Consider the following 27,299-nt stretch of genomic DNA (forward strand, 5'->3'; position numbering starts at 1 on the left):
GAGATAAAGTGACTAATTTTCCTGTGTAGCAGAATCTACACATATTTACAGTAAGTCATTGAGTCAATTCATTTGGGCTTAATCCCTAACTCAAATACTTACAGTAAGTCTTTTGGAACTGCAGCCTTACTCTACTTGTTTGGCCTGGTTAGCTGGAGAGAAGTCTGATCTGGTCCATTCTCTTGATTTGTTCCCACAATTGCTGATTTACTGCAATCTGAAATTCACTTCCTTTTCATCTTCTTTAAAAACACTCACGTACGCCCCAAGCAAGTGATAACATCTTTTGGGATTATGCAAAAACAATACATTCAACATTTTAAGTTGTTTTGTGGTGAGATATGAATCTGCTGAAGTATCCATGATGAAAACCCCATAGTAAAGCCCCTCAGGAGTTGCTAAAATGAAATGAGCTTTATTTATTTGCCTCTCTTATTAATTAAAGATATGATGCAGCTCTTTTTCTTGTATGTATGTGGTTCAGTAGAAAATATTAATGGTTATGCATAGGTTAGTGAATTGAAGCCCAGTGCAATACATCTTATTTTACATTTTATTACATTTTATCCTGCTCTGCTAAGGTTTATTACTTGACAGCGTGGTACTTACAAATTTCCATCTTATATTTACTATTTGGGGGTCAAATTGTTCTGCTTTTTTTTTTTCAGTTTCTTAAAATGAAGTATAATGAATTTGTTACTTTACTGGTAGACCATTCTGGAGCATATCTGCAGTTAATTGTGGGAGCAGATGATAGCCCAGCATGCATTTCTGCACTGAAGAAGCATTTCAAGTAAATTGGCTATATGGATGGGCTTAAGAGCAAAAGTACAGGTAGTCCTCGACTTATGATGGCAATTGGGACTGGAATTTCTGTTGCTAAGCAATGCAGTTGTAAAGTGCGACCCCATCGCTTAACAACGGCAAGCCCTGCAGTCCCAGTTGCCATTGTTAACCAAATCCCACGGTTGTTAGGCGAGGCAACTTCCTGCTGGCTTCCCACAACCAAAGTCGGTGGGGAAGCCACAGGCATTTGCAAGTCCCAGGCCAGCAGACAGATAAGTGGGGGTTGGGGAGGATGCAAGGGGGTACATGAGAGGTGTGGCATGGGTCAGGTCAGGGAGGGTGCGTGAGGGCGCACAAGGGAGGTACAGCAAGCTTCGGGGATGGTGCATAGGGAAGCATGAGTGGCTGGCATGAGTGGCTGGTGTGAGCACAGAGCACAGAAGGGAAGGCTGCAGATTACAATAATGAGATCCCGGAGCGCTATGACCAGTTGTAAGTGCAAACCAGTTGCCAAGTGCCCAGATCACGATCACATGACTGTGGGGGTGCTTGGTCAGCCAGAACTCCGAGGACTGGTCATAAGCATTCATTCAGCACTGTCGTAACTTTGAACAGTCGCTGAACAAATGGTTGTAGGTCAAGGACTACCTGTATTTTAATTCACCAGTATAGAAAAGATGAAGAACGCATGGAAAGAAGCTGTCTATAATTAAGTGGCAGGTTAGCTTTATGTTGCTATTACTAGGCATCTGATGTTGTGTTAAAAAGCTAAAGTAACGCATCAAGTTCAAGGATGTAGCATTTCATCCGAACGCCCAATGGCTCACGCATAGACAGCTGCAGCTAGATAGCAGCCAAAGAAGTAATATCTTGGCGACTAACGTACTGAGTTTGCTAGTGGAGTTATATTTGTTTTTAATCTAATACAATTGATTTTCTTTATTTTTTTTTTCTTTTCTCACTGAAGGAAAAAAAAACCTCTGCAGTGAGGCACAGTGTCTGCCCCCCCCCTTTTTTTTTTGGCAGATCGTAAGCAGAAATGTTGCCAAAATAATTCAGCATTATTGCTTGATGTGGGAGTGGATCAAACAGTAGAAATGGTCTATTTATTTCCAAAATAGCATTCAAACAGTGCTTTTTCATTTCTGTGTAATTCAACAATGATGAGGATATCATAGTATTTCAGAGGGTGGTTCTTTACAGTAGAGTATTTAAAGAAGGCCTGTGGTGGGTTTCGTAACTGTTCTGCTATTCAACAGAGATAATTATACTAGAGTTCATTATTTCATTTTCAGCAATTGTGAAATCTCATGTGCATAAGCAAAGTCCAATTATCATTATCATTATATCATATTTAGAAAGTTTTCAGCCTTCAGTTAACTATCTCTCATGTACTAATATCCTTTAAAGAATATTTTTAGATGGATTCAGTTCTAGTTTTCTAGTACTGAAAATAAGAGGATAATATTCTGATGTATTTTATTTGAGGCAAACTCTTAATAACGCATATCATCAAAGTACAAAATATATAGACAAAAATAGCAAATCTTTAGCAAAAGGAATTGTTGAAAGTATTCCAAAGTGTCTTTTATTATCAAAGAGTTCAAGTTTTAATAGTTTCAAGCTTTCACTGATGTCCCAGATTTCAGGCCAAGTTCTGAACAGGCTGGCGCACAGGTGTGATGTACTTCAACATGGTATATAAACTCGATATCCTCTCACAGCCAAGCTACACAAATCTTTTTTTGGTGTAGGAACCATATTATATAATTATCTTCTGTTAATTCAGCTGTCCTGTCAGCTGAGATCACAGTATCTGATTCTTGCTGTTACTAAAATACTTCTAAGAAATTTGGCATAAACTATTTTTAGTGGTATTTCAGTATTTTTATTTGGTATGCGAAAGCCAGTTTGGTGTGGTGCTTAAGGACCAGGCTAGAAAGTGGGAGACTGTGAGTTCTAGTCCCGCCTTAGGCACGAAGCCAGCTGGGTGACCTTGGGCTAGTCCCTCTCTCTCAGCCCTGGGAAGCAGACAATGGCAAACCATTTCCGAAAAACCTTGCCAAGAAAACTGCAGGGACTTGTCCAGGCAAATTAAAAAAAAAATGGTATGCACTTATATCTAAGCATAATACAAGACCTATTGTTCCTCCACAGCAGCAACCCTGTAGGATAGGTTGGGCTGAGAGAGAATAAGTACCCCATAATCATTCAGTAACCTTCCACAACTGTGGATAGGCTAGAACCTGGGTCTCTCTGTTCCTACTCCAACACCTTAACCACTACACCATGCTGGTTCTCTGTAAGATAATGAATAGATAACAAATATACAAATAGACCCCTTAGTCACTATTGCAACATGCTGTACATGGGGCTGCCCTTGAAAACAATTTGAAAGCTTCAGCTGGTCCAGAATTCAGTGGCACATGTAATATTGGGCTCACTATGTAACACCACTGTTATGTGAGAAGCACTGACTCCCAGTAGGCTCCTGGCTACAATTCAAGGTGTCAGTTGTCACCTTTAAAACCCTACATGGCATTGTGGGACCACCTTTCCCTGATGGTTTTTGCCCATCCCACCAGATCTAGAAGAGGAGGGATGCTTCAGGTCCTCTCTCTGAGGTAGTGTCACCTGATGAGTCCTAGAAAGAGTGCCTTCACTATCATGGAAGGCTGTGATGGCCTGGTTTGTCCCCTGGTGTTGAGGCCAGGCTGTTAGTTTCTGGATTTCTGGTGTGGATGTATGATGGGAGTGTTTTTTGACATTTTTAATGAGAGGACCTTGACCTGGTTTTGTGCATGTGTTTTATGATTGTTGATTTTTTTTTTTTACATTTGTTTGTTGCCCAGAGTTTCTTTGGATAGATGGGCAGCCTTATAAATTTGATTAATAAATAAATAAATACATATCTAAATACATATAAGTTTTACAAAACCTATATTTTAACCATCAGTTAAAAGCAAATCCTAATTTAAGAGTTATACTCCTTAATACTAGGACTATGCAAAGGACATCAGTATGAACAAAGCACTCTCTTTGAAACAGGAAAGCAGCTACATCCTTTGCAAGACTTGGGCAGCTGTTTTGAAAACTGTCCCCATTTGTCTCCATGTATGTACACCAGCAACACTTCTGTTTGGACTGCCAGCACACATGCAGAAACAGCTGGAGACAGCTTTTGAAGCAGCTGTGCAAGTCTTGCAAAGAATGCAGCTGCTTCAGAAAGAAGTGCTTTCTTTGCAACTCTTTGGGATGCTTTTTATAACCCTTCTTAATACAATTTTTTTCATCCATCAATTGGTAATCCGAATTTTAAATCTACTTTTGACCTTGAATGATTGATTGCCCATCTAAACATATTCAATTGATTTTTGACCACAAGCATTAAATTTCACAACTCCTCATCCTTCAAGTAACCCTTTGACATTCTTTGTTTACTAAACAATATTCAGACTAACCTGTGAATCACATTTTATATTGTTACCTAACATTCATTGCAGACTCTTTAGTACACTGTCCACTTAACCATTTAATGCAAAATGGTTGATTATTTCCCGTTCAGCTTTTTCCACTTCTCTTCACTTGGCATTCTGTGGCAAAACATCCTATATTTCTTCAGGAGGAGCAACTTAGCAATTTTTTTCCCTAGCAAGTCTAATAAATTATTCATTTAGAATCTGGAACATATTTTATAGCATAAGTCAAGGAATTATGCTATAAAACACCTATCATTCATTGGTGTTGCTTTAATCTCTTGCAACCTTTTGTAAAGGGGAATGTTGGGTTTTATGCTTTAATGGGGAATGAAAGTTCACATGCGTCTAATACAAGTCATTTAGATAGATTTCTTTTTTGAGATTCCAGTGTCCCCAAACGTCAAGACCTGTGATAGATGGACATTGGGGAAGAGGGAGGAGAACTAATGGGAGACATGACTTGAAAACCCACCTGGCTTTTGAAGGTCTTTCCTGCTGTAGCCCGCCAACGCTGCCCATCCTTGTGCAGTGTGGCCTCTACATTTGTGCCCACCGTTGCTCTAGCTACTGTTGTGGCAGACGCTACTTCTGCTGTGTCCCTCTACCCAGGTGAAGTGTGCTGGAGGGTTGGCTGTTGAGACTTATAAATGCTGTGTCTGAATGCAGAGGCTAGAGCCCCCACTTCTGGAGACTGGGAAGCCTCCACCAAGGAGCAACAAAGAAAAGCTGAGGAAGAGTGAGACTTGAAGGAGGTGCTGGAAGGATTTGGATCCAAACTATGTTGAGATTTCTTCCTCTTGTACAGGACGGCTTTCCTGCTTCTCTTTTTCTTCAGCAGTATCCATGCCTTCCTGCAAGCCCACTGAAGTCCATTTGGCCTCACCTTCTGCCCAAATTCTGCACTTCTGAGAGGACATTTTTCTTGTTATCTAATAGAGAAGGCAGTAGTGTCGCACAATATCAGCAGTAGGAAGAACAACAAGTTTTCAGGGATGTGCTTACATAGTCATCTTTTTGCCCCAGGACTGAATCTATTTGGCATATTATTGCTAACGATGAATTGATTCTACAGGTAGTCCTTGCTTACTGATCACTTGTTCAGTGACTGTTCAAAGTTGTGACAGTGCTGAATGAGTGGTATTTATGACCAGTTCTCAAAGTTCTGGCTGTCGCATCACCCCCACGGTCACATGATCATGATTTGGGCGCTTGGCAACCAGCTCACACAACGGTTGCAGCACCCTGCAGTCATGTGATTACCATTTGCAACCTTCCATGCCAGCTTCTCACAAGCAAAGTCCAAGGGGAAGCCAACAGGGAAGGTCACAAGTCACTCCGGTAAGTCCCCCTGACCTCCCTGTGCTCATGTGCCATGGTGCCACTTCCCCTGGTCTCCCTTCGCTCATGCTGAGTTGCACCCTTCTTCCCCCAGCTTCCCTGTACTTGCGCAGTGCCCTGCATCCCCAGCCTCCCTTTGCTTGCCTGGCGTGGTGCCCTCCTTCCCCCAGCATCCCTTTGCTCACATGGCACTGCACCCTGCTTCCCATGGAGTCTTTTTGCTCGCATGGCACTGCACCATTTTCCCCAGCCTCCCTTCACTTGCACATAGACTGCGCCGGGCCTCCCGGGGCCTCCCCCAGCTTCCCCCATCCCACCATGGCATCCCCCATGGCACCCCTGCACTCCTAACCTGGGACTTTGGCTGCTTCCCAGTTAACAGCCTGCACATCTTGGGTTTATGACGGCAACCAGGACTGCTGGGATTGTTGTCGCTAAGTGATGTGGTCACGTGACGTGCTTTACAACTGCATCACTTAGCAATGGCAATCCTAGTCCCAATTGCCATCATAACCCGAGGACTGCCTGTATATACCTGTACAGCTCATCTTTTAAACTCAGTTTAAAAGTTGCATATTCTTACTGGGGTATTAATAACATTCATTCATTCATTCCTCTAGGATACAAACATGCTTTTCTTGCTGAATGGGAATGTCAGATTGTCTTATAGGCTTTCCAGCTTTCATATAAAATTTTGTTTGTAGGGTAACAGTGTTAATCTAAATCTATTGCAGTAAAAACAACAGATTTACAGCACCCTATAGCAAGAAAATGTTTTATGTATACATTTTTCTGGGTAAAAGCCACTTGCATAAATAGTTGCCTTAAGCTACGGGTGTGAAGCCATGTGGTTGGGCTGGAGATTGGAAACAACAAAATGTTAAAGGTACAACGGGATATTTGTTGTTCATGCTAATTGTTTTTCTTTGCATACCTGCATCTTAGAAGAAAATCAAAACACAGATGGTACTAAAATGGCAAGATTTTAATTTAGTTGAATGATGTTATAGATATTGGGGTTCATTGGTCATATTTCCTAATCTGTGTATTTTACACACACAAATGTCAAATTTCAAAATCAATAGTAATTAAATTAAGGTTGGTATTTCTAAGAGAAATGTAGATGGTGTGCAAGACCAACCATTCATGGGAAATAATGACATCTACACTCAGAAAAGCTTTGTATAATAATTCATGCAGTGAGATTGCTCATACCGCCTCACAGGGTGAGTAGAAACATTTCAGGTTATGCAGGTGAGATATCTCATCTCTTTCTTCTGTATTTTTCTCCATTTCTTGAGAGCAATTAATCAGTCCTTTCCTACCTCTCCCACTTTGAGGGTTTTGAATACAAGCAACAGGATTTGACAAATGAAAAATTTAACCTTAAAGAGACAGCCTTATGTTTTTTCTTTCAGATAAGAAGAAGTCTCAAAAGAAGAAAAATTCAGATAAAGGTACCAGGAGAAAACAAGAGAATAAAAAGAAGAAACTTGAAAAGGAAAAAGAAAGGAGGCAGCCTGAGAGGGAAAACGGTGCTGCAAGAAACTCGGAGAGGAGTGCTGACAGAAGCTCCAGTAGGAGAGAGGAAGCATCTTATGACAGAGATTACTCCGGTGATAGAAATAACTACCGGAGTGGAAAGGAGAGGGATCGAGAAAGAAATGTACCTGTAGACAGCAAAACTAGCCATTCTAAAAAGAAAGAAGAAAGAAGACATTCTTTTTCTGAGGACGAAGGGAGGGACAGACGTCATACAAGGGACAGCAAACTCCATAGAGGAAAGGAGGACAGGTCAAAGTCCAGAGAGCAGCCTCACCGTTATCCCAGCCCCAGAGAGGCTGAGGAAAACAGCCAACATTCAAACCAGTTAAGGAAAGACGAAGGCAGGAGAAGGCATAGGAATGCTTCCCCATCCAGGCACAAGTGACTCGAGAAGCTAGGGATTTAAATGTCGCCTTGCAATTTGAACTGCCTTTTTACAGCTTACTAAACATTTTTTTAAAGAGAAACCCTTTGTACAAAATACTCCCAAACAGCAATGGACCTTCTAATCACTGTTAATTGTTGGAGCTTTCTGCTAAGCTGATGCTTAGAAGACTTTGAATCCAAGAGGAATTAAAGCTGAGTTATTTTGCCAATAAAACAGTTAAACATTGCTTTCACTGGGGTATTAGTGTACTGTAAATATTTCTTCTTTAAATTTTTGTTTGTGTTCTCTGGAAGTGTTAAACATTCCTTCCTTTTCATTGTTTGGATGATTTTGAGATTTCAGTACAGATTAAAGTTTCATTTCAGAAATAACATCTGTAGGGTTTTTTGTGAATTTCAGACTAACATGGCAATCTTTTGAATTTGACAATAAAAAATAGATCACTGATTGGAAATGAAAGCTTTACCAATATCTGTCATGGTGTATTGGTCACATCTAATGCTGTACATCCTTAAGGATAAGCCCATCTGCGGATAAGCAGATCCTCAAATTTTTAACCAAAATGCTATGAAAAATCTACCCACGGGTAAGCCAATTGTGAAAATTAAAGCATACAAAAATTTCAAGAGTCAGCTTATCCACAGGTGGCACATTTTCATGGTATTGTGGTTAAAAATTCAAGGGTTGGCTTATCCACAGACGGGCTTCTACACAAATATATATGGTAATCTTCATTTGTGGAAGGGAGCAAGTTAAAAAAAAAGTCATCAGAATTTGGATAAAATTTTATTAAATCGGTGTAAAGAACAAGGTTCATGAATCATATATACTCTAGATGGGAAGCAATTGTGAATACACAACAGTAATAAGTTGGTCCTTGTAGCTTATAAAAGTTATGCTTCTCTTTAGAATTTAAAAATCTGAAGGTCAAAGAATAAAAATGTTAAAATTCTCTTCTTGTTGATTGAAAAAGGTCCTTATTATAAAAGCTGAAGTTGAATAAGAACTCATGCAACAGGATTGCTGGACACTGCTGTGATGATTTAATCATCAAAGAAGATTATTTCTTTAAAAACATATTCAGGGCATGTGTATGTTTTCACTTCTACTGAAAAATACATAATTCTAGTAAGAACCATAGTTGATGTTTCTAAATTACTGCCATTCAGGGTCTGATGTGAGCAGTACTTTCATCAAATCTCTATATCACAAATTATTTTAAAATGCTTTTGTTAATGGAACAGATGAGAGTTATCTGTTGCATCAAAATCAAATGCATAAAAGCAATGCAAAACTTGTTTTCGATTAGACATATAAATAATACCATTGTTTAATAATTTCCATGAATAATTGTTAGTAAAGGAACATATGAGTGATCTATATAATTTAAGGCATTGTAGGAACAGAGCCATGTTAATCTATGATAGTGAAAAATTAGGAGTCTGGTAGCATCTCTTGTAACATTGTTTATTAGAAGACAAAGGTTTTTTGAGTTGCAAGTCACTTCATGAGATTCATAGAATGCTATCTATGTATCTGATGGAGTGAGCTACAGCTTACAAAAGCTTATGCCTTTTAATACAATTTGTTAATTGGAAAAGGTGCTACCAGACTCTATGTAATTTAGGTATCATTGAGGATAACACAGCAAAAAGCTATATTGGAATAGATGACTGCAAAAATTATTTTACTTTATCAACCGTAAATACAAATTTGTATTCCTCAAATACATTATTTTTGTTCCTTAGCTTTTGAATTGTTTTCATTCATTTAAAGCCACTGAATCATGTCACAAAGAAAGACCTGTTTGGGAGGACAGAAGGGAATTTTGCCCCTTCCCTCTTGCCTCTATTCCAGAGTGGGACACTTGCAGCCTGAGATCCAGGTTCACTCTCCAGATGTGGAATCCCCACAAGACCAGGCCGACATAATTTACTGAAAGCAAATACAGAGATCTGGAAAGAGCTCTGAAAAAATATGAAAGATGGTTGGGGAAATGGGTAAACATGGTTTCTCCTGCTTATCCTTTCAATGGGAATTCCTCCCATATCTCAGCCCGTATGGTAGCATGTGCAAAACTTAAGAACATAAAACATTAACATTTTATTCTGTTGGATCACAGAACAGTCCATTTTGAATTTGACAGAAACAGAACATTTTTGAAAGGGCTCAAATCAAAACTTTTTTTTACTTCATACACCACCACCACTGACAACAAAGAAACACAGACATTTATTTGGGTTCCCACCATTCGTCTTCACAGTGCTTCAGAGCTGTCTGGTTTTGCTGCCACAAACTGACCCAGCTGTCTTTATGAAACTGGAATGAATGTCACACAAATCAGTGCAAGACACAGAACGAGACCTAGGATTTTGCTACTTCAGCAGCCTGTTCAACCTGCCCAGGTTTTTTGTCTTAAACTGTCGCATTCACACCACATCTATTTTGGAAACTGGTTCTATTTTGTAGTTATCCTGGAGGATTCTCTTGAAGAAGCAGTCCAAATCCAGCCTCTTGAGTGTCAGTTCTGTATTTGTCACTGCATTAAAAATATTTCCTATTTCCCCTGCCCCATATTTATTTTAGATTTTTTTTTAAATTGTGTTTCTCTCTACATATTTTTTAAGTTGGAGATGAGTAGGCTTACTGTTCTTCCTTGCTTTAATCTTTATTAAAAGTATGAATTAATTTTAAAATAACTTTTGGGCACTTTATAAATGACTAATAATGGATTTCAATCCCTGCTGTCCATGAGCTAATGGAGCTGCAACTCTTAGTGGAACAAATTCTTTACTGGCCTGCAATTTGCACATCTCCCAACTTTCCTCTGGAGCCCTGGCAGTCCACTTTAAGGAAAACACTTTTTTTTTGGTACTAACTTTCCATTTGAAACACAACTTTCTTGCCCTTGAAGACCTCCAAAGCAAAATATTTCCATAAAATTTGAGACTGAAGAAGTGTTTTCTGCTTGAGAATGTCCAATATTCAGTCTCCATTATACTTAATTCCCTTTACAAAACCACACCTCGAGTGTTTCGTTAAAATTAAAAATGTAATGGAAGTTTTTTCAGTTCATAACCCTGAGCATTCTAGTGTTCATCTTTTCTGAGCTAATTATCTTCATTTAATTAAAAGGATGGTAGGATTCTCACCTTAGGTAAGCTTTGCTAGTTAATACAGTGATTTGTCACTGGGTTTTTTTTTCTACATCTGTGAATCTGGTAGATTTCTGGTGTACATTTCAGATTTTTGCTCTGCTTCAGCTTTTCGATAATTCCCTCCACTCCAACAGCAATTGTCATTATCGTAACCATGACAGATGAAGGCATTTCTTGTCAATTGTCAGGAACAATACGGTCACTGCCTTGATGCCAGAATAGAGATAGTGATTACCTTCATATACTTGATTGATTGGATTTATGCTTGCCACAGATTGAGAAGGCTGTCAGCAAGACATGCATCCTACTAAGCATGAGATATGAACGAGCAACAATTGACTGAGCTTGTATACTGTAACATGCTATATCACAGACTCTGGGTTACAAACTTCAGTTTGCAGATAGTATCCAAACCCAAACAAACTACATTATCACTTGGTGCAATGTGCGATGCAGCCTATGTCTGCATGTTTTTTAAAATGTTGAAGCTGAGTGTAGGAGTGCCAATGCATCCATAAAAAAGACTTGCAGTACAATATTTTATCATAACCATTTATGGTCCATGTGTGGCTCAGCCTGTTATTGAATCTTTTAAAAATGAATACGGAAACAAACTTTCCATTAAAAAAAAAAAATTGGCAAGCTTCTCATCTCATCAAACTCACTTTTTCTTGAGTCACTTTATTTTATTTATTTTATTTATTCAATTTATATACCCGCCCGTATCAAACCAGTGACTCTGGGCAGCTAATAGTCATAAAAGCAGTCAAACAGTTAAAACAGTGCAAAAGAAATTAAATACAAATAGCAGCCAAGAGATAATAAAATCTGTCGGTGTAAGCACAACCAGTGTTTTTATTTATCTACCTTGCCTCCCACCAACTAACTGTTTCAATGTGAGTGACTACACCCGCATGCCATGACTCAGCTGTGTTCAACTGTGTGTCAGCTGCTGTTAATATAAATTCAAATATATTATATTGGTTTCAATTAAAATATAATACTTCTTTTTCAACATGCATGATCTGTGCATCACACCAAATTATATGCAAATTAATTCTTTGTGATTTTTTTTCTTCTTTTGGGGTCACTGACAACTCTAACCCCAAAATTTAACTTGTATCCTACAACCAAAGTATCTGTGAAAATGCCATTGAAATCACATTTCTGTTTATAAATTGTTTTTGAAGAAAATAATATGTGTGCCTGTGAACTGATACAACATTGGCTAAAATTTAGCTTAGTCCCAACATAGTCTTACTTCTGAATTAAATCAATGTAACTTGGATACTTACCTTGCTGAACTATCTCTGTGCTGTCGTATGGATTATAAAAATTATACGTCCTAAATAGGAGGTCTGGAAGTGAGTTCAGTTTGGTTAAGTGAATATAACCCTGCGCCTGACTGTAAACTGTTATCTAGATGGAAGTCCCTTTGTTCTCCATGACCTTTTTTACCCAATGAAAACTTCAAATGGAATTAAACATTTCTCCATAACCTCTTCTAAACACTGCTCTAAAAAGGCCCAGCCATGGATTTTGATGATTTTGCATCATGTATTAGTATGACTAGTTTTGTTTCTGAATGACTTGAGATAAGTAAAAGAACTCCTGAACATGGGAAATCATTTTTTAGGTTTTGCATTATGTGAATGAATAATTACTCTTACACAAATATATACATATACATGCATACATATATATACACACAGTGAACATTTATGGGATGTTGGGTTCCCAAATGTCATTTATAACTCAAAAGAGTTGGAATATTATGCAGATACTCTTCATATTAAAGAATATAGGATATTGTATTCTATTTTTATATCAAGGAAACCTGCTAAATACAGGTTCCTATAATATGAGAGTTTGGGTTAACCAAAATTAAGGAATTATGTTCAATGTTCTTACTAGTCAGAGAATCAAGCAGAATGGTGTAAAGTTTTATACTGATTCAGGCTGCAATTTTATACCCCCTTACCTTGGATCTGGGGATTAGGGATTAACTGTGCATATGTGTATAGAAGTGCTGTTTTAATGCTTTGTAACATTGGCTTTTTGCACAATATATATTTGACTTTCAGAGACTTTCTCCTACATTACCCTATTTTTATATCCTGTCCAAGAATAAGATTATAGTAAGTTAATTGGAGCTGAATGCAAACATCAAGAGGGGTCTTAGCCTTCAATATACCCGTGGCAGTGTATGCCACATTCTGCAGTCTGCCTTTCTTGATTATAAATGTGGCAGAGGGAAATTATTGGTTTGCATGTAAAGGACAGAAAATTATAACTAGAGGTTACTTCATTCTGTGGCCCTGTATAATCTAAATGATTCGGTTTTACACTATTTATAGCAAATCTTATTTCCATAAATGCAATGCTGGGAAAATACACACACACATATGAAACAGTCACATAGGGAATGAGAAATCTTTGAAGTATGGTATGGTCTGCCCTAGTTGAACTGACCATTTTTCAATGACATCTGCACAGTCACTGTTAATTTATAAAATTGTTATGAAATTGCCTTTCTGAAGAACAAGATTAATGCCAATTTTACCTCTGGTTGGGACTTTCAAAATCAATTTCTCACTTCTTCAAGACCTAATGTATCATCAAGACCTGGCTGGGCCCAGAAGGGGGGTGGCCCTTTTGGAGATATGCCCAGCTGAGTTTTGGGTATGGCATCAGCTGAGACCCTTGGGCAGGGGTGGAGTTAAGCCATTGTCATCCAGGAATCATGGCCTTCAAGGGTGCTATACCACAGACCCTGTTCATTAAGTTGGGCTCTAGGGATTAGTTGGGATTGTTGCTGTTGTACCAGCCTCTCTGCTGCATAGTAACCTCCCTGCCTGAACATAACTTCATCTCTGGGTTGGCAGTGGAGTTCCCCAGACCTGTGGTCTTGGGGGACTTCAATCTGCCTTCTCTGGGAGTGGGGTCTGAGGTAGCTCAGGAGTTCATGGCCACCATGACGTCCCTGGGCCTATCCCAGGTCATCCAGAGCCTGACATGGGATAGTGGTCACACACCGGATCTGGTGTTCCTGTCAGAGCAGTGGCTATGTGATCTAAAATTGGGGGAAATTTCGGTGTCCCCCTTATCATGGTCAGATCATGCAGGGAGGCTAGACCCATTAGATAGGTCCATCCCCAGCAACTGATAGATCCGGATGGGTTTCAGAGGGAGCTGGGGGGTTTTCTTGCTGGTCTGCTGCATGGTCCTTCTGAAGCCTTGGTCACTGCTTGGAATAAGAGGGCCCCTGAGGCTTTGGATTGGATCACGACTATGCGACCTTTCCCCTCTCATGGATTCATCACTCCTTGTGGTTCACGGAGGAGCTAAGGGAGATGAAACAAGAGAAGAGATATCTACAGTGTTGCTGGCATTCTACAGGGGACAAACATGACAGACGCAGGTTACACCTGCTATTAAGACCTTACTGCTTTTGGCAGTAAGAGCGGCAAAGCATCAATACTTCTCTACCCTTATTGCATCTGTGGATAGTTGTCCTGCGGCCGTTTTGGGTGACACATGCCCTCTTGGGTAGAGGAGGCACTGATAACCCCTTGGAGAGGTGCGTGGAAGTATTTGTTCAGCATCTGTCAGACAAAGTTGCTTGAATTCACTGACAGTTGGATGCTGGCCTTGTTGCAGCTCTGGGGGAGATGCTTAGGGAGGAGTCTTGCCCGGTTATTTGGGAATGGTTTGAACCTGTTGGGCCTGATTAAATGGACAGGGTCCTTAGGACTGTGAGCTCAGCTACCTGCTCTTTGCCCCTCCTGGCTTGTTAAAGCAGCCCAGGAGGTGTCGTGTGAGTAGGTTCTAGCAGTGGCGAATTCTTTGAGTGAGGGGGTTGTTTCTTTACCTGTTAAGGAGGCTTTGGTTTGCCCCCTCCTCAAGAAACCATCACTGGACCCCACTATACTGGACAATTTTCACCAAGTATCTAACCTCCCCTTTCTGGGGAAGGTAGTTGAGAAAGGGGTTGTGCAACAGCTGCAGAGGATCTTGGATGAAGTGGATTATCTGGATCCTTTTCTGTCAGGATTCAGACCTGTGTATGGGACAGAAATGGCATTGGTCATGCTTTTGGATGATCCCTGGCTTGGGCAGGGTGGGGTTGTGCATTCATCCTTGCCCTACTTGACCTCTCAGTGGCTTTCAGTACCATCAAGCATGGTATTCTTCTGGATCAAGTCGGGGGGGGGGGGCAGCACAGTATTGTGCTGGTTTGTCTCCTTTCTCCAGGGTTGATTCAAGTCGGTGGTGATCGGGGGGCAGAGATCCTACCCTCGGCTCCTACTGTGTGGGGTGTCACAGGGGTCGATGTTCTCTCCATTCCTATTAAACATCTACATGAGGCTCATCTGTCTCAGTACGCTGATGATACCCAATTATTCATCTCTGCCCCTGGTGAATTAAGTGATGCTGTTGATGTCTTATCCTGGTGCCTGGAGGCTATGAGGGTCTAAATGGGGAACAACAGGCTTCAGCTGAATCCTGGCAAGACTGAGTGGCTCTGGGTTTTGGGGCCTGTTGATTCTAGGACTTTGGTGTTGGATGGGGTTGCACTGCCCCAGACAGTCCCAGTGTGCAATCTGGGGATACATACATACATACATTCTAAAATGGGGACTGCTAGGCCTACTGAGGCTATGGAAATCTTTATTCATGAATCCCCAGTAAATTGAAGATATGATTGCTACTCAGGGGTTAAAGGGCACATCTGGCTAATATACCTCACCTTTATTACTTCTCTAGCTTAAAGGCTCAATAAGTTTGATCTATAAGGTGAAATGGGAAGGGCTACTCATTCTTTCCCCAATATCACTTTCCATTTGCTAATGCGGACATCACCAAAGGACTTAGTTATCCTGTAAACAGAGTGTTGTACCCAGTCCTGTATACTGTAGGGGAATTAAAACTATGGCTAGAAATATTCACCATTTTTCCTACCTATATAGCCACTAGATACATTTTGAAAACATGAGGATCCTCCGGAGCAGATTTTGGAAGGCAGGTGATAGAGGAAGGGGGTAAGTGGAATTCTGCTATTGGGAGAGCAGCAGTCTACTTCTGTAGCTGGATGGACTGCTGAGGCCTGTTTTCCTCAATTCTGGATCTGTTGCAGTTTAAGAGAAGAGATTAAGAATGCTTTCCTCCAAAGCCAAAAATTATATTCAGAACAGAGGAGCAGCAGCAATATTTCACACCTGATAGCTATTACTTTTTCTAGTGGGACAGCCCTTGGGAAACTTACCTTCTTGGAGCTACCCTCATAAGGTAGAATGATCTCTTTCTTGCCTCATGAGCTCATTGTTAATGGCTGGGCCATGCCCTATTAAAAATGGTGTTTAAGGCTGCAGTGGATCATGTTCTGGAATATGTCTGGAAGAGTACAAGATATTTTTCAAAGTGGGGGGAACTTGCAACCTTTCAAATATTGTTGAATGCAACTAGCCACCAGCCATGCTAATAACAATTGTACTTTTACAGTATCTAGAGGTCCATGAGCTCTCCATCCATGACTTGAATAATGAAATGTTAAGAATGGAGGACAAAGGCAGATACTACCTCTGAGATTTACCGCACAAGCTACTATTAGAAAAGGGTATATTATTCTGTTTTATTTACTAACATAAGTAATCTTTTTCAAATAATTTAGTCAGTCATGTTTTTATGCCAGGCACATGAGAGAATGAAGATGGACTCCACTGCCTATCAACTCTAGACAGCATGGCTAAAGATCAGGTTTAACGGGAGTTTAAGTCCAAGAACAGCTGTAATACCAAATTCCTCACTGCTGTTTTAGTCCTATAGGACTAATGTTAGTTATGGCTAACTTGTTCAGTTTGATTAAAGCATGAGTTTGTTTGGATTCAACCAGGAAATCTCAGTTACTTTCCTACCTTTATTCTATCCCTGTCCAACATTTATCAGGTTTTTTTTAATACCGATGCTGAAGGTTCTAGACATAAAGCTGTGTTACATGCACAACCAAGGTAAGATTTTGGAAGTGAACATGATCCTATATTAAACAATTTTATAGTGCAGTGAAGATCTACCTGTTATACAAACCTCTTTGGGAGATCATGGCATCTATGCCCATGGATGGGCTCCATTATGCAATATTTACGAGCTCTTCGTTCTGTTCATTGTCCTGATTACTGCAGGAATCTATACAAAAGTGCTGTATATATCAGTTACCTTTATTACTGTCACTGGTCAAAATTACTTGTAAGAAAATAGAAGGAAGATTTCTAAGTGAATTAGCTTGAGGAAAACTAGCTAAAATAAAATATAAAATTCCACTACTAAAAATATTAGGGAAAAAAATAAAGCTGAAAATATTTGGAAATGAAATTACTAAATTACTACCGAGTTAATAAACCACTAAAATATTACGAGAGTACTTAAGATATAACTCTATTTATCTGTCAGTCACTTTATTACAATCACAAGCCCATGTCAGCTATTTAAAATTTCATAAGACAGTATAAAATCCAATAAACCTTGTTAATTATTCCTGCAGATTGTTCATGCCAAAGGGGCAGCATATGCAATTCCAAATCAGTTTTAGCATTGATAGGAAGTCTTGAGGCCTTCTGCTAAGATGGTATTATGCTTAGGTTGAACTTGTGAAGAAAAGTTGTGAGTGCTACTGAGACTATGGTATTATGGATGCCATTGGCTTGGTATATCCTTCAAAATGCAATAAGCTGTTGGGTTTGCTTTAAGAATTATATATACCATCTTAATCTATGTTTTATGGATAGCTTGTACAAGAGTAAAATTATAAGAATAATTAATACATTCTAACATAAAAATAGCAGTCTTATTGTATTTTGTGCTTCAGCCTTGTAATCCTAAATTCTGTTTCATACCTCTCAGATGCTTAAGAACTGCTAGATACTTAGCTAATGGTCTCTTATACATAATTTACTGGTAGAAGCCAATAAACAATTCTATTTACAGTAAGTAACAGAATGATTCATGTAAAAATGCAGAATTCCAGCACTTTTGCCCCATACAGTTAAGGACTCAATTGGTTTAGTTTCTATTTACTGAACCCACATTTTAAATATTATGGAACTATGTTTGTTTCTGCCCAATCATTTAGCTTTTAAATGGGAAAATTGTCTTATATTCACAGAGAATCTGGTAATAGTTTTTTTCTGAGTAATCTTCCTTTGGGGTGGCTGCAATCATCTAAATTCATCTCATCTTTCTTTTGGGTGCCTATGTGTCAGAATGTGTTTAGCTAGACAGCAGTTGGAATTTTAAAAAACCACCTTTTAAAAGTACAGATACAAATAGTATAAATATCTACTTATTAACTCTGAAAAAAACTCCAGAAGTCATGCAACATCATATTAATTTAGCTTAGAATTTAGTTTTCCTTTACTGATGCCAAAGATGCTGAATGGTGCATTTACAGCAAAAAATGTATGAGACTGAGAAGTGTATAAGGATATTATCCCCAATCTATCGAAGTTCAATGTTTTGTGGGTCAAACACCTTTTATTGCCTTTCATTTTTATGGTGCCACACTTCTTTACTGAGGCCAGCTCTTCCTCATAAGGAAGGCTGTTTCTCTTCCAAATCTTCATTAACTTGGTTATTAACTTGCTGGGCTAGAAAAAATGAAGAGGGGCAGTATTCAACCCCAACAGCTTTTGATTCTGAACTTCTAGTTGTGACATGCCACCTGCAGATTTCTAGAAACTCAGAATTCTGTTACTGTCCCAATCAAATATCTTGCACGATGGGTGAGCTAACTCTTTCAACATATCTTTCTGCCAAGCCTGTCTGTCTGTCTTTCATTCATTCATTCGGCACCACCTGACTCCAAACCAACTCTGGAGGCTTACAAAATAATAAGCAATAAAAACACAAAACAAAACAAGATGGGGTCTGGTCACTCAATACAAAAATATAGACAAAATCACATTTAACAAGGGGCTCCGTCTCAACCCAAGGCCTGTGAGAACAGTCATGTCTTCAGGGTTTTATGGAATGCCAGCAGGGTACTTTTCTGGAGGGCAGACACTGTGCCATTCTCCTTTTCTCTTTCTTTTGTTTGTTTAATTAATATTTAAAATTAATTATTATGGTTACTGCTTTAAAGAAATCAGTACACCAGAAGCAGGTCCAATAAATACAGATCTTCAGCAGGCCGTGAATGCTTGCAAACAACTTGATGACTGTATATGTATGTATTCCTGCTCCAGGTGTGGTGGTTGTGCACGTGTACAGTCTCTAGCGCACGTGGGATTCAGTTCGGAAGGTATATTGTGAACTACCCATACAACTAAAGGGATGTACCTAACTAGCTGTGCAATCAGAATTGTTTTTGTCCTCTGATTTGACCTTGTATATCAGAAAGTGGACAGTCCATATTTGCTCTCACATTGGAGGGAATATATTCAGACCCATGACTGATCTAAATTTCTCTCCCAGGGAGGGGACACTGCAGAGGTCTGGGAGAACTTCAGATTCTGTGAATCTGAACTCCTTGCATCATGTCTTTGCACAGCCCTTTTGTGCCTTTCTGACCTCAGGATTTGCCATCCTTGGGAAGAGTTAGTGAGGGAGACACAGGGCTCATTTTCACATCCCTTAACAACAGCACAAATATGCCTCGGTAACCAGATGTTATGTCATGTCCTTGTGATGTTGCCTCCCTCTCATCTCCAGTCCACAGCTGAGGCAGTTTAACGGTATATTTAGCTGTGGCTGTTCTAAAGTAGCACTGTCCTCCTCCCCTAACATGACTTTTGTTGTAGACACAATCAAGCATGCTTCATCGATGATCTATTGGATGACATGGTCAAAAGTTGGGATTTGCCCGGTTCATATTGGTCATGTTGGGCTGCTGCAAACAGATCTTCTCTTTTCCATTCTCAGGGCACTGCCCTGAATGGCCATTTAGGCATGGACTGCAGGAGAGACCAAATACCAGCTTTTCATGGAGACTTTGGTGCATAGTGCCTGGCCAGAGCTTTCCAAAGTGCTTGTCAGATCTTGTACAAGGTCCTTATAAAAACAGGTTTAGTACTCTTTGAAAAGAGTGTTAGCTTTTTCAAACATGGATCTAACACTTTTCTGAAAAAGTGCAAGAGCTGTGTTTAAAAAATAGGACTAGCGCTCTCTGGAGCATGCTAATCCTGTTCTGCACCAAAAGTCAATTTAAACCAGAAAAGATTATCTGGGTTTTGCCAGCTGTTTGTTGCTTGTTCTGTCACCCTTGGAAACATTAAAGTTTTTCTGTTGCTTCTGCCAATGAGAGGTCTTATATAGTTGATTTTTTAAAACTGATTATGCCACTTGAATAATTTCTGAGGATTGTGTGTGAACACTACAACTGCCAACACTCACAGGACCAGTATTATACAGCTGCAGTCCCAGCAGCCATTTGTGATGGCTTATGCCTCTCTTGGGGGTGATGAAAGCCCCGTTTTGCTTACTCCATTCTGGCTTTGGCAGTGCTAGGTGCTGTGCTGGTGGCTGTTGTTACTAGGCACAGGCCAACTACAACTGTGCAATTTTGTACCTCTGCTCTAGCAAGTGGATTCTCCATGGTCCCACAGTTCAACATCCCTCATTATTCTTAGAATTCTGCACTGAGGAAGAACAAGGCCACTGCATCCACCCTGATGTTGTGTTACAGAGTTACGTTGTATTATGATGTGTTATAGTGTTGCATAACCATGGATCCTCTTGTTTCCCACATTAAATGAGTGGAGCTGTGCTCTCCCCTGCTCTTCTTTGTGGGAAGCCTGGAGAAGAACTGAGTTCAAAAATAGGAAGTGGGGAGGTGTCAGGATAAAAGGAAATCAGAGATCAGTAGTAACAGAGGGCAAACCTGGGGGAGAAATGTTTGTAGGGGAAGCTGGCCCATGAGCAGAGGGAAAGGGGTATGCCCTAACTGCGCAATGTGCCCAAAATACACCTAACCTCATCTCCATGGTAACGGGTGTCAAAACATTCTAAATTGTACACACCTTGAAACTGTGGCAGGACAGGGCCAGATTAATGGGGCAATTGCCCTTATTCCAACACACAAAATGATAGCAGAAGGTTACTTAAATCATGCGCTGAGCACAAAATGAGCCCAACTTCATTTGACCAAGGGGGTCAAATGATATAAACTGCAAGTGGGTAAAGGGCCTAAGAGGTTGTGATTTGGGCAAGGCTGTCGGTATCCTTTATAACAAATGCTCTTCTTTTTCTTTTACTTCTGCATTCACAATATTCAGGTGCAGGGAATACACTGACTGAGATTACTGTGCCTCATTTAGAACAAATCAAAGATCAATATTTTCACATAAACTTTTAGGCAAGAGGGACTTCCATGTCTTCTTATTAATGGAACTGTAAACAGCATGTGATGTGTTTGTTCATGCTATTAAATAAAACTAGTTTTCCAAGAGTGAAGTACAATGGAAGTGTTATCCAATCAGTGCTGAAGTGCTTTTCTTTTCTGTTTTGGAGTAGCAACAAAAATAGATTAAGCGCAGTGTTTTTCTGCCACTTAGAACCACATCTTCTAGACAGCCTAAGTATTTGTCTGGCTAGTTTAATTCCAATTCTGATTGTGTTCCACTCTGTGTCTTGTTTAGCACAGTCCCCTGACTTTACTTCAAAGGGCATTTGCAAAAACAATTACTCTCCTCAAAGATCTTCGCTCGTTTGTATATATGAAAACATGATTGTATTACAAGTAGGGAAAAAAACCACCCTCTTAGTCTAGGCAGGAGGTAGATACATTTTTAACTTCATGGACTCTGAAATTTTTTCCTTTTCTCTTGAAAGGAAAAAAACATAAAACCAATCTTGTTTATTTAAAATATTTAAATGCTGCTTTTCTAAAATAGTTCTAATATTCAAAGCATTCTATAGCACCATCAGTAGCAATATAAACACCCAAATAATTATTGACACATGGCAAAACAAAACTACCAGTTTGTTGTTGTTTATTCATTTAGTCGCTTCCGACTCTTCGTGACTTCATGGACCAGCCCACGCCAGAGCTTCCTGTTGGTCAACACCCCCAGCTCCCCCAGGGACGAGTCCGTCACCTCTAGAATATCATCCATCCATCTTGCCCTTGGTCGGCCCCTCTTCCTTTTGCCCTCCACTCTCCCTAGCATCAGCATCTTCTCCAGGGTGTCCTGTCTTCTCATTATGTGGCCAAATTATTTCAGTTTTGCCTTTAATATCATTCCCTCAAGTGAGCAGTCTGGCTCTATTTCCTGGAGGATGGACTGGTTTGATCTTCTTGCAGTCCAAGGCACTCTGTCATGTTCCCGTTCCGATGTTTATGGTTCCTCGTAACGTTTCACATGTCATATCTGCAGTTGCGTGCCTGCCTGGCCACGCTGGTAAATTTCCTTTGTGCTGACTTGTGATCTTCTGGAATGTATGTTTGGGTTATCTCTGCTGTTCAAGGTTACTTTCTCAGGCCGATTCTAACGGTTGGAGCATCTGGGGTGGGTGGTTGCTATGCTAGCCTGAGGGGAGGGTTTGCAACGGGAGCAAGGCTTTTTAAGTTTGTAATTGGCGCGCTTTTGCTCATTCTCAGCTTTCTTCGTACTTTGCATACTATTCATTCAATAAATTAGTTTTCTCTAGTAACTACTGATGAGACTCCTTTTATTGGAATAGGCAACCATTACACACTCTCAGAATTTTCCTCCAACACCACAGTTCAAAAGCATCGATCTTCCTTCTCTCAGCCTTCCTTACAGTCCAGCTCTCGCAGCCATATGTTACTACGGGGAACACCATTGCTTTAACTATGCGGACCTTTGTTGTCAGTGTGATGTCTCTGCTCTTAACTATTTTATCGAGATTGGTCATTGCTCTTCTCCCAAGGATTAAGCGTCTTCTGATTTCCTGACTGCAGTCAGCATCTGCAGTAATCTTTGCACCTAGAAATACAAAGTCTTTCACTGCCTCTACATTTTCTCCCTCTGCCAGTTATCAATCAAGCTGGTTGCCATAATCTTGGTTTTTTTGAGGTTTAGCTGCAAGCCAGCTTTTGCACTTTCTTCTTTCACCTTCATCATAAGGCTCCTCAGTTCCTCTTCACTTTCAGCCATCAAAGTGGTATCATCTGCATATCTGAGATTGTTAATGTTTCTTCCAGTGATTTTAACTCCAGCCTTGGATTCCTCAAGCCCAGCTTGTCGCATGATGTGTTCTGCATACAAGTTGAATAGGTTGGGTGAAAGTATACAGCCCTGCCGTACTCCTTTCTCAATCTTAAACCAGTCCGTTGTTCCGTGGTCTGTTCTTACGGTTGCTACTTGGTCGTTATACAGATTCTTTAGGAGGCAGACAAGATGACTTGGTATCCCCATACCACTAAGAACTTGCCACAATTTGTTATGGTCCACACAGTCAAAGGCTTTAGAATAGTCAAGAGAACAGAAATAGATGTTTTTCTGAAACTCCCTGGCTTTTTCCATTATCCAGCGGATATTGGCAATTTGGTCTCTAGTTCCTTTGCCTTTTCTAAACACAACTTGTACATCTGGCAATTCTCGCTCCATGAACTGCTGAAGTTTACCTTGCAGGATCTTGAGCATTACCTTACTGGCATGTGAAATGAGTGCCACTGTTGGATAGTTTGAACATTCTTTAGTGTTCCCCTTTTTTGGTATGGGGATATAAGTTGATTTTTTCCAATCTGATGGCCATTCTTGTGTTTTCCAAATTTGCTGGCATATAGCATGCATTACCTTGACAGCATCATCTTGCAAGATTTTGAACAGTTCAGCTGGGATGCCGTCGTCTCCTGCTGCCTTGTTATTAGCAACGCTTCTTAAGGCCCACTCAACCTCACTCTTCAGGATGTCTGGCTCTAGCTCACTGACCACACCGCCAAAGCTACCCCCGATATTGTTATCCTTCCTATACAGGTCTTCTGTATATTCTTGCCACCTTTTCTTGATCTCTTCTTCTTCTGTTAGGTCCTTGCCATCTTTGTTTTTGATCATACCCATTTTGGCCTGGAATTTACCTCCAATGTTTCTAATTTTCTGGAAGAGGTCTCTTGTCCTTCCTATTCTATTGTCTTCTTCCACTTCCGTGCATTGCTTGTTTAAAAATAATTCCTTATCTCTTCTGGCTAACCTCTGGAATTTTGCATTTAATTGGGCATATCTCCCCCTATCACTGTTGCCTTTTGCTTTCCTTCTTTCTTGGGCTACTTCTAGTGTCTCAGCAGACAGCCATTTTGCCTTCTTGGTTTTCTCTTTCTTTGGGATGTATTTTGTTGCCGCCTCCTGAACAATGCTGCCAACTTCTGTCCAGAGTTCTTCCGGGACCCTATCTACTAAGTCCAGTCCCTTAAATCGATTCTTCACCTCCACTGCATATTCCTTAGGAATATTAGTGAGCTCATATCTAGCTGATCTGTGGGTCTTCCCTAATCTCTTTAGTCTGATCCTAAATTGTGCAAGAAGAAGTTCGTGATCTGAACTACAGTCAGCTCCAGGTCTTGTTTTTACCGACTGTATAGATGTCCGCCACCTTTGGCTGCAAAGGATGTAGTCAATCTGATTTTAGTGTTGTCCATCTGGTGAAGTCCACGTATAAATCCGTCTCTTAGGTTGTTGGAAGAGAGTGTTTGTTATGCACATTGAGTTGTCGTGGCAAAATTCTATCAGCCTATGTCCTGCTTCGTTTTGTTCTCCCAGGCCATGCTTACCTGTAATTCCAGGTGTCATTTGACTGCCCACCTTAGCATTCCAGTCTCCTGTGATGAAAATAACATCTCTTTTAGGCGTGTTGTCCAGTAGGTGCTGCAGATCCTCATAGAACTGCTCTACTTCAGCTTATTCAGCATTTGTGGTTGGGGCGTATATTTGGATCACTGTGATGTTAGATGGCTTGCCCTGAATTCGAATTGAGATCATTCTGTCATTTTTGGGGTTGTATCCAAGCACTGCTTTAGCCACTTTACTATTAATTATGAAGGCTACTCCATTTCTTCTGTGGTCCTCTTGTCCACAGTAGTAGATCTGGTGGTCATTTGATGTGAAGTGGCCCATTCCAGTCCATTTCAGTTCACTGACGCCTAGAATGTCTATCTTTAATCTTGACATCTCACCAATAACCACATCCAATTTGCCCTGGCTCATAGATCTTACATTCCAGGTTTCAATGGTGTGTTGATCCTTAGGACATCGGATTCGCCGTTCACCACCAGCACCGTCGGCCGCTAGCCGTCCTTTCGGCTTTGAGCTAGCTGCGTCATCACGTCTGGGGCTAGTTGAGCCCATCCTCTGTTCCTCCCCAGTAGCATTTTGACCATCTTCCGATCTGGGGGTCTCATCTTCCGATGGTATACCGACATATCTCTGGTTGTACTGATCCATTTAGTTTGGGGTGGGTTGCCATTACCTTCCCCAGGGATCTCATTTAGTCTGACCTCTCTGTCATGACCTTCCCGTCTTGGGTGGCCCTTCACGGTTTAGCTCACGGCATCATTGAGGTGCTCAAGCTCCAGCACCACAACAAGGTAATGATCCTTTGCTGAAGAAACTACCAGTAAGGCAGGCCAAATTCATACAAAGTTATCCAAACGACAAAAAGGCAACAAGAAAAGAACATTAAGCAACCGTTCATCATCCAGCAAAAAGGCCTTTGCCAATGACAATTGAACTTGATTAGGGAGGTGTTCCATGACAAAATGAAAATATCTTGGGATATATATTAAGAACCATGCTAGTAGCTTATAGAATTCTCATTGTTCTTCTCCTGCTCTCCAAGGGAGATTAGAAGACCATCAGGAAAAGCATGGGCAATGTCGGCTGTAATAGGAAGAGGGAAATCCAAATCACACAGAGGCAGAGTGATACTACATTTTTGCATATCATGCAAATAATTGGTGCAGCAATGGTTTAGGATCAAATCAGAGTTGTAACACGTCTTCAAGACCAATCTTTTCCCTACTGAAGCCTTCCAGATGGGTTGGGACTCCAGTGGCAGAGTTGCCAACCAGCATGGCCATTAGCACAGTTTCACAGAAGTCAGTGCAATGCAACTGATTCTAAGTAAAAATGACAATCAAGCTAGTCTGTACTTGGATTTATAAAAGCTCTGTCATCAATATACTACACTAGTTATGTTTTCCTCTCAGTATGTTTCTGTGCCCTGCTCTCCCTGCTTTCAACTTTTCATCATCTGTTGCAGAAAGTATAACCAAAATGCTATATTTATTATGTGATAATTTAAAATGCTTTTTATTGTAATGTAAATAAAAGCCAAGTATTTTCTGAACAGGTCTTACTATGTTGCAGCTGTGATTTAGAGAATCAAGCTGACATGGAGTTCAGAGAAGTTTTAAGATGTTATCTAGTGGCTTCTTGAAAATGTGAAAGCTCCACTAAAGTAAACGTATACAGGACCGGGCGGCATGTAGAAAAGAATTTTAACTTCCTTAAACATTACTTTTGTCAGGCATCATTTTGAACCGCAGGCATTCTTAGAAGCATCGGAAAATATTGATGGTAGTTGTTCTGTCCTACAACCTCTACTTTTGCCAAGACAAACGTTATTGGTGAAAACATTTTCTTATTCCTTACTCTGAGTAATCTTTGAAACATCTGCTCCATCATTTGCCTTGGATATAAGCCACTTTACTGTAAAATCACGCTATGCTCTCTTCCATTACCATTAATATTTTGAAGTGTTTTAGCAAGCTTGCTGTTCGTTCATTTAGGATTTCTTTGAAGGATCATAACATTAGTGAAAATGATATGAAACAGAGCAAACACATGGCCCAATCCAATTAAAATTAACCACATTGGAGTTCAATCTTTTTCATTTGCGAGTTAAACAGCAAGTTCTTTGCTCTTTGTTTTCTGAAAAAACAACCAGCATTGGAGCAGGCCCTTACAAACGAAAAATGGTTGAACGTGGATGGTGCTCCATTTTCATCTGAAAAACTGACCTTTGGTTTTCTGTAATAGTGCCCAAATCTGAGGAAGTGAAGATGTCTGCTTTGGATTTTCTAATGGAGGGCCAGGCCCAAAATGCAGTTAGTTGTCTACAAGAGGGGCATGTGCTACAAGCATGGAGGTTCCCACCTTCTTTCCAAAATGGGCCTCATTTTGTTCACTAAGGCAAATGCATCTATTCTGCTCACTCAAGTATTGCAGATGCATATATTTTATAAGTCTCGGTCTTTTGCAAGACGAGGAGTCAATTAATTTTCCATGAGAGCTAAGGTGAGCAGCTTAAAGAGGGATCGCTGAATCCTGACGCGAAACTTCAGGGGCTAGAGCGAGCTTCCTCGGCCACAACAACCTCTTAAGAAAAAGTTGCGGGAATGAACTATCCCACTGCAAAACGCCGCTAGGTCATCAACAGCAATTGCGGCTAAGAGCGGGAGAGGGGCGTCCCTCCGCCTCGCCACCTATCAAGACTTGTTTTGTGGAAGAGTTTTCGCACGGCGGCTGGGAAGCAAGAAAATCCGAGCGGTCTCACTCGCGCGCGCTTCACCTGGCTGCCGAGGGTCGTTTAGGGCCAAGCCGGGCGCATGCGCGCGGCGGGATGTCGCCGGCGCGCTGCTCTGGTCCAGGGCTG

The 27,299-nt window shown here is 40.5% G+C and overlaps 1 protein-coding gene across 2 annotated transcripts in view; it reads left to right on the forward strand.

Moving 5' to 3' along the window:
- The window catches only part of CWC22 (CWC22 spliceosome associated protein homolog), a 40,557-nt gene extending 32,650 nt beyond the window's left edge, over nt 1-7,907 (forward strand). For both annotated transcript variants that reach the window (XM_063318114.1, XM_063318115.1), the window contains exon 20: nt 7,022-7,907. In XM_063318114.1, coding sequence (XP_063174184.1) covers nt 7,022-7,533 — 512 coding nt within the window. In that variant the 3' untranslated portion in view covers nt 7,534-7,907. The remainder of the gene's footprint in view (nt 1-7,021) is intronic.
- The last annotated feature ends 19,392 nt before the right edge of the window (nt 7,908-27,299 follow it).

Source organism: Candoia aspera, chromosome 1 (assembly GCF_035149785.1).
Source record: "Candoia aspera isolate rCanAsp1 chromosome 1, rCanAsp1.hap2, whole genome shotgun sequence".
In the NCBI taxonomy this organism is placed as follows: Eukaryota; Metazoa; Chordata; class Lepidosauria; order Squamata; family Boidae; genus Candoia; species Candoia aspera.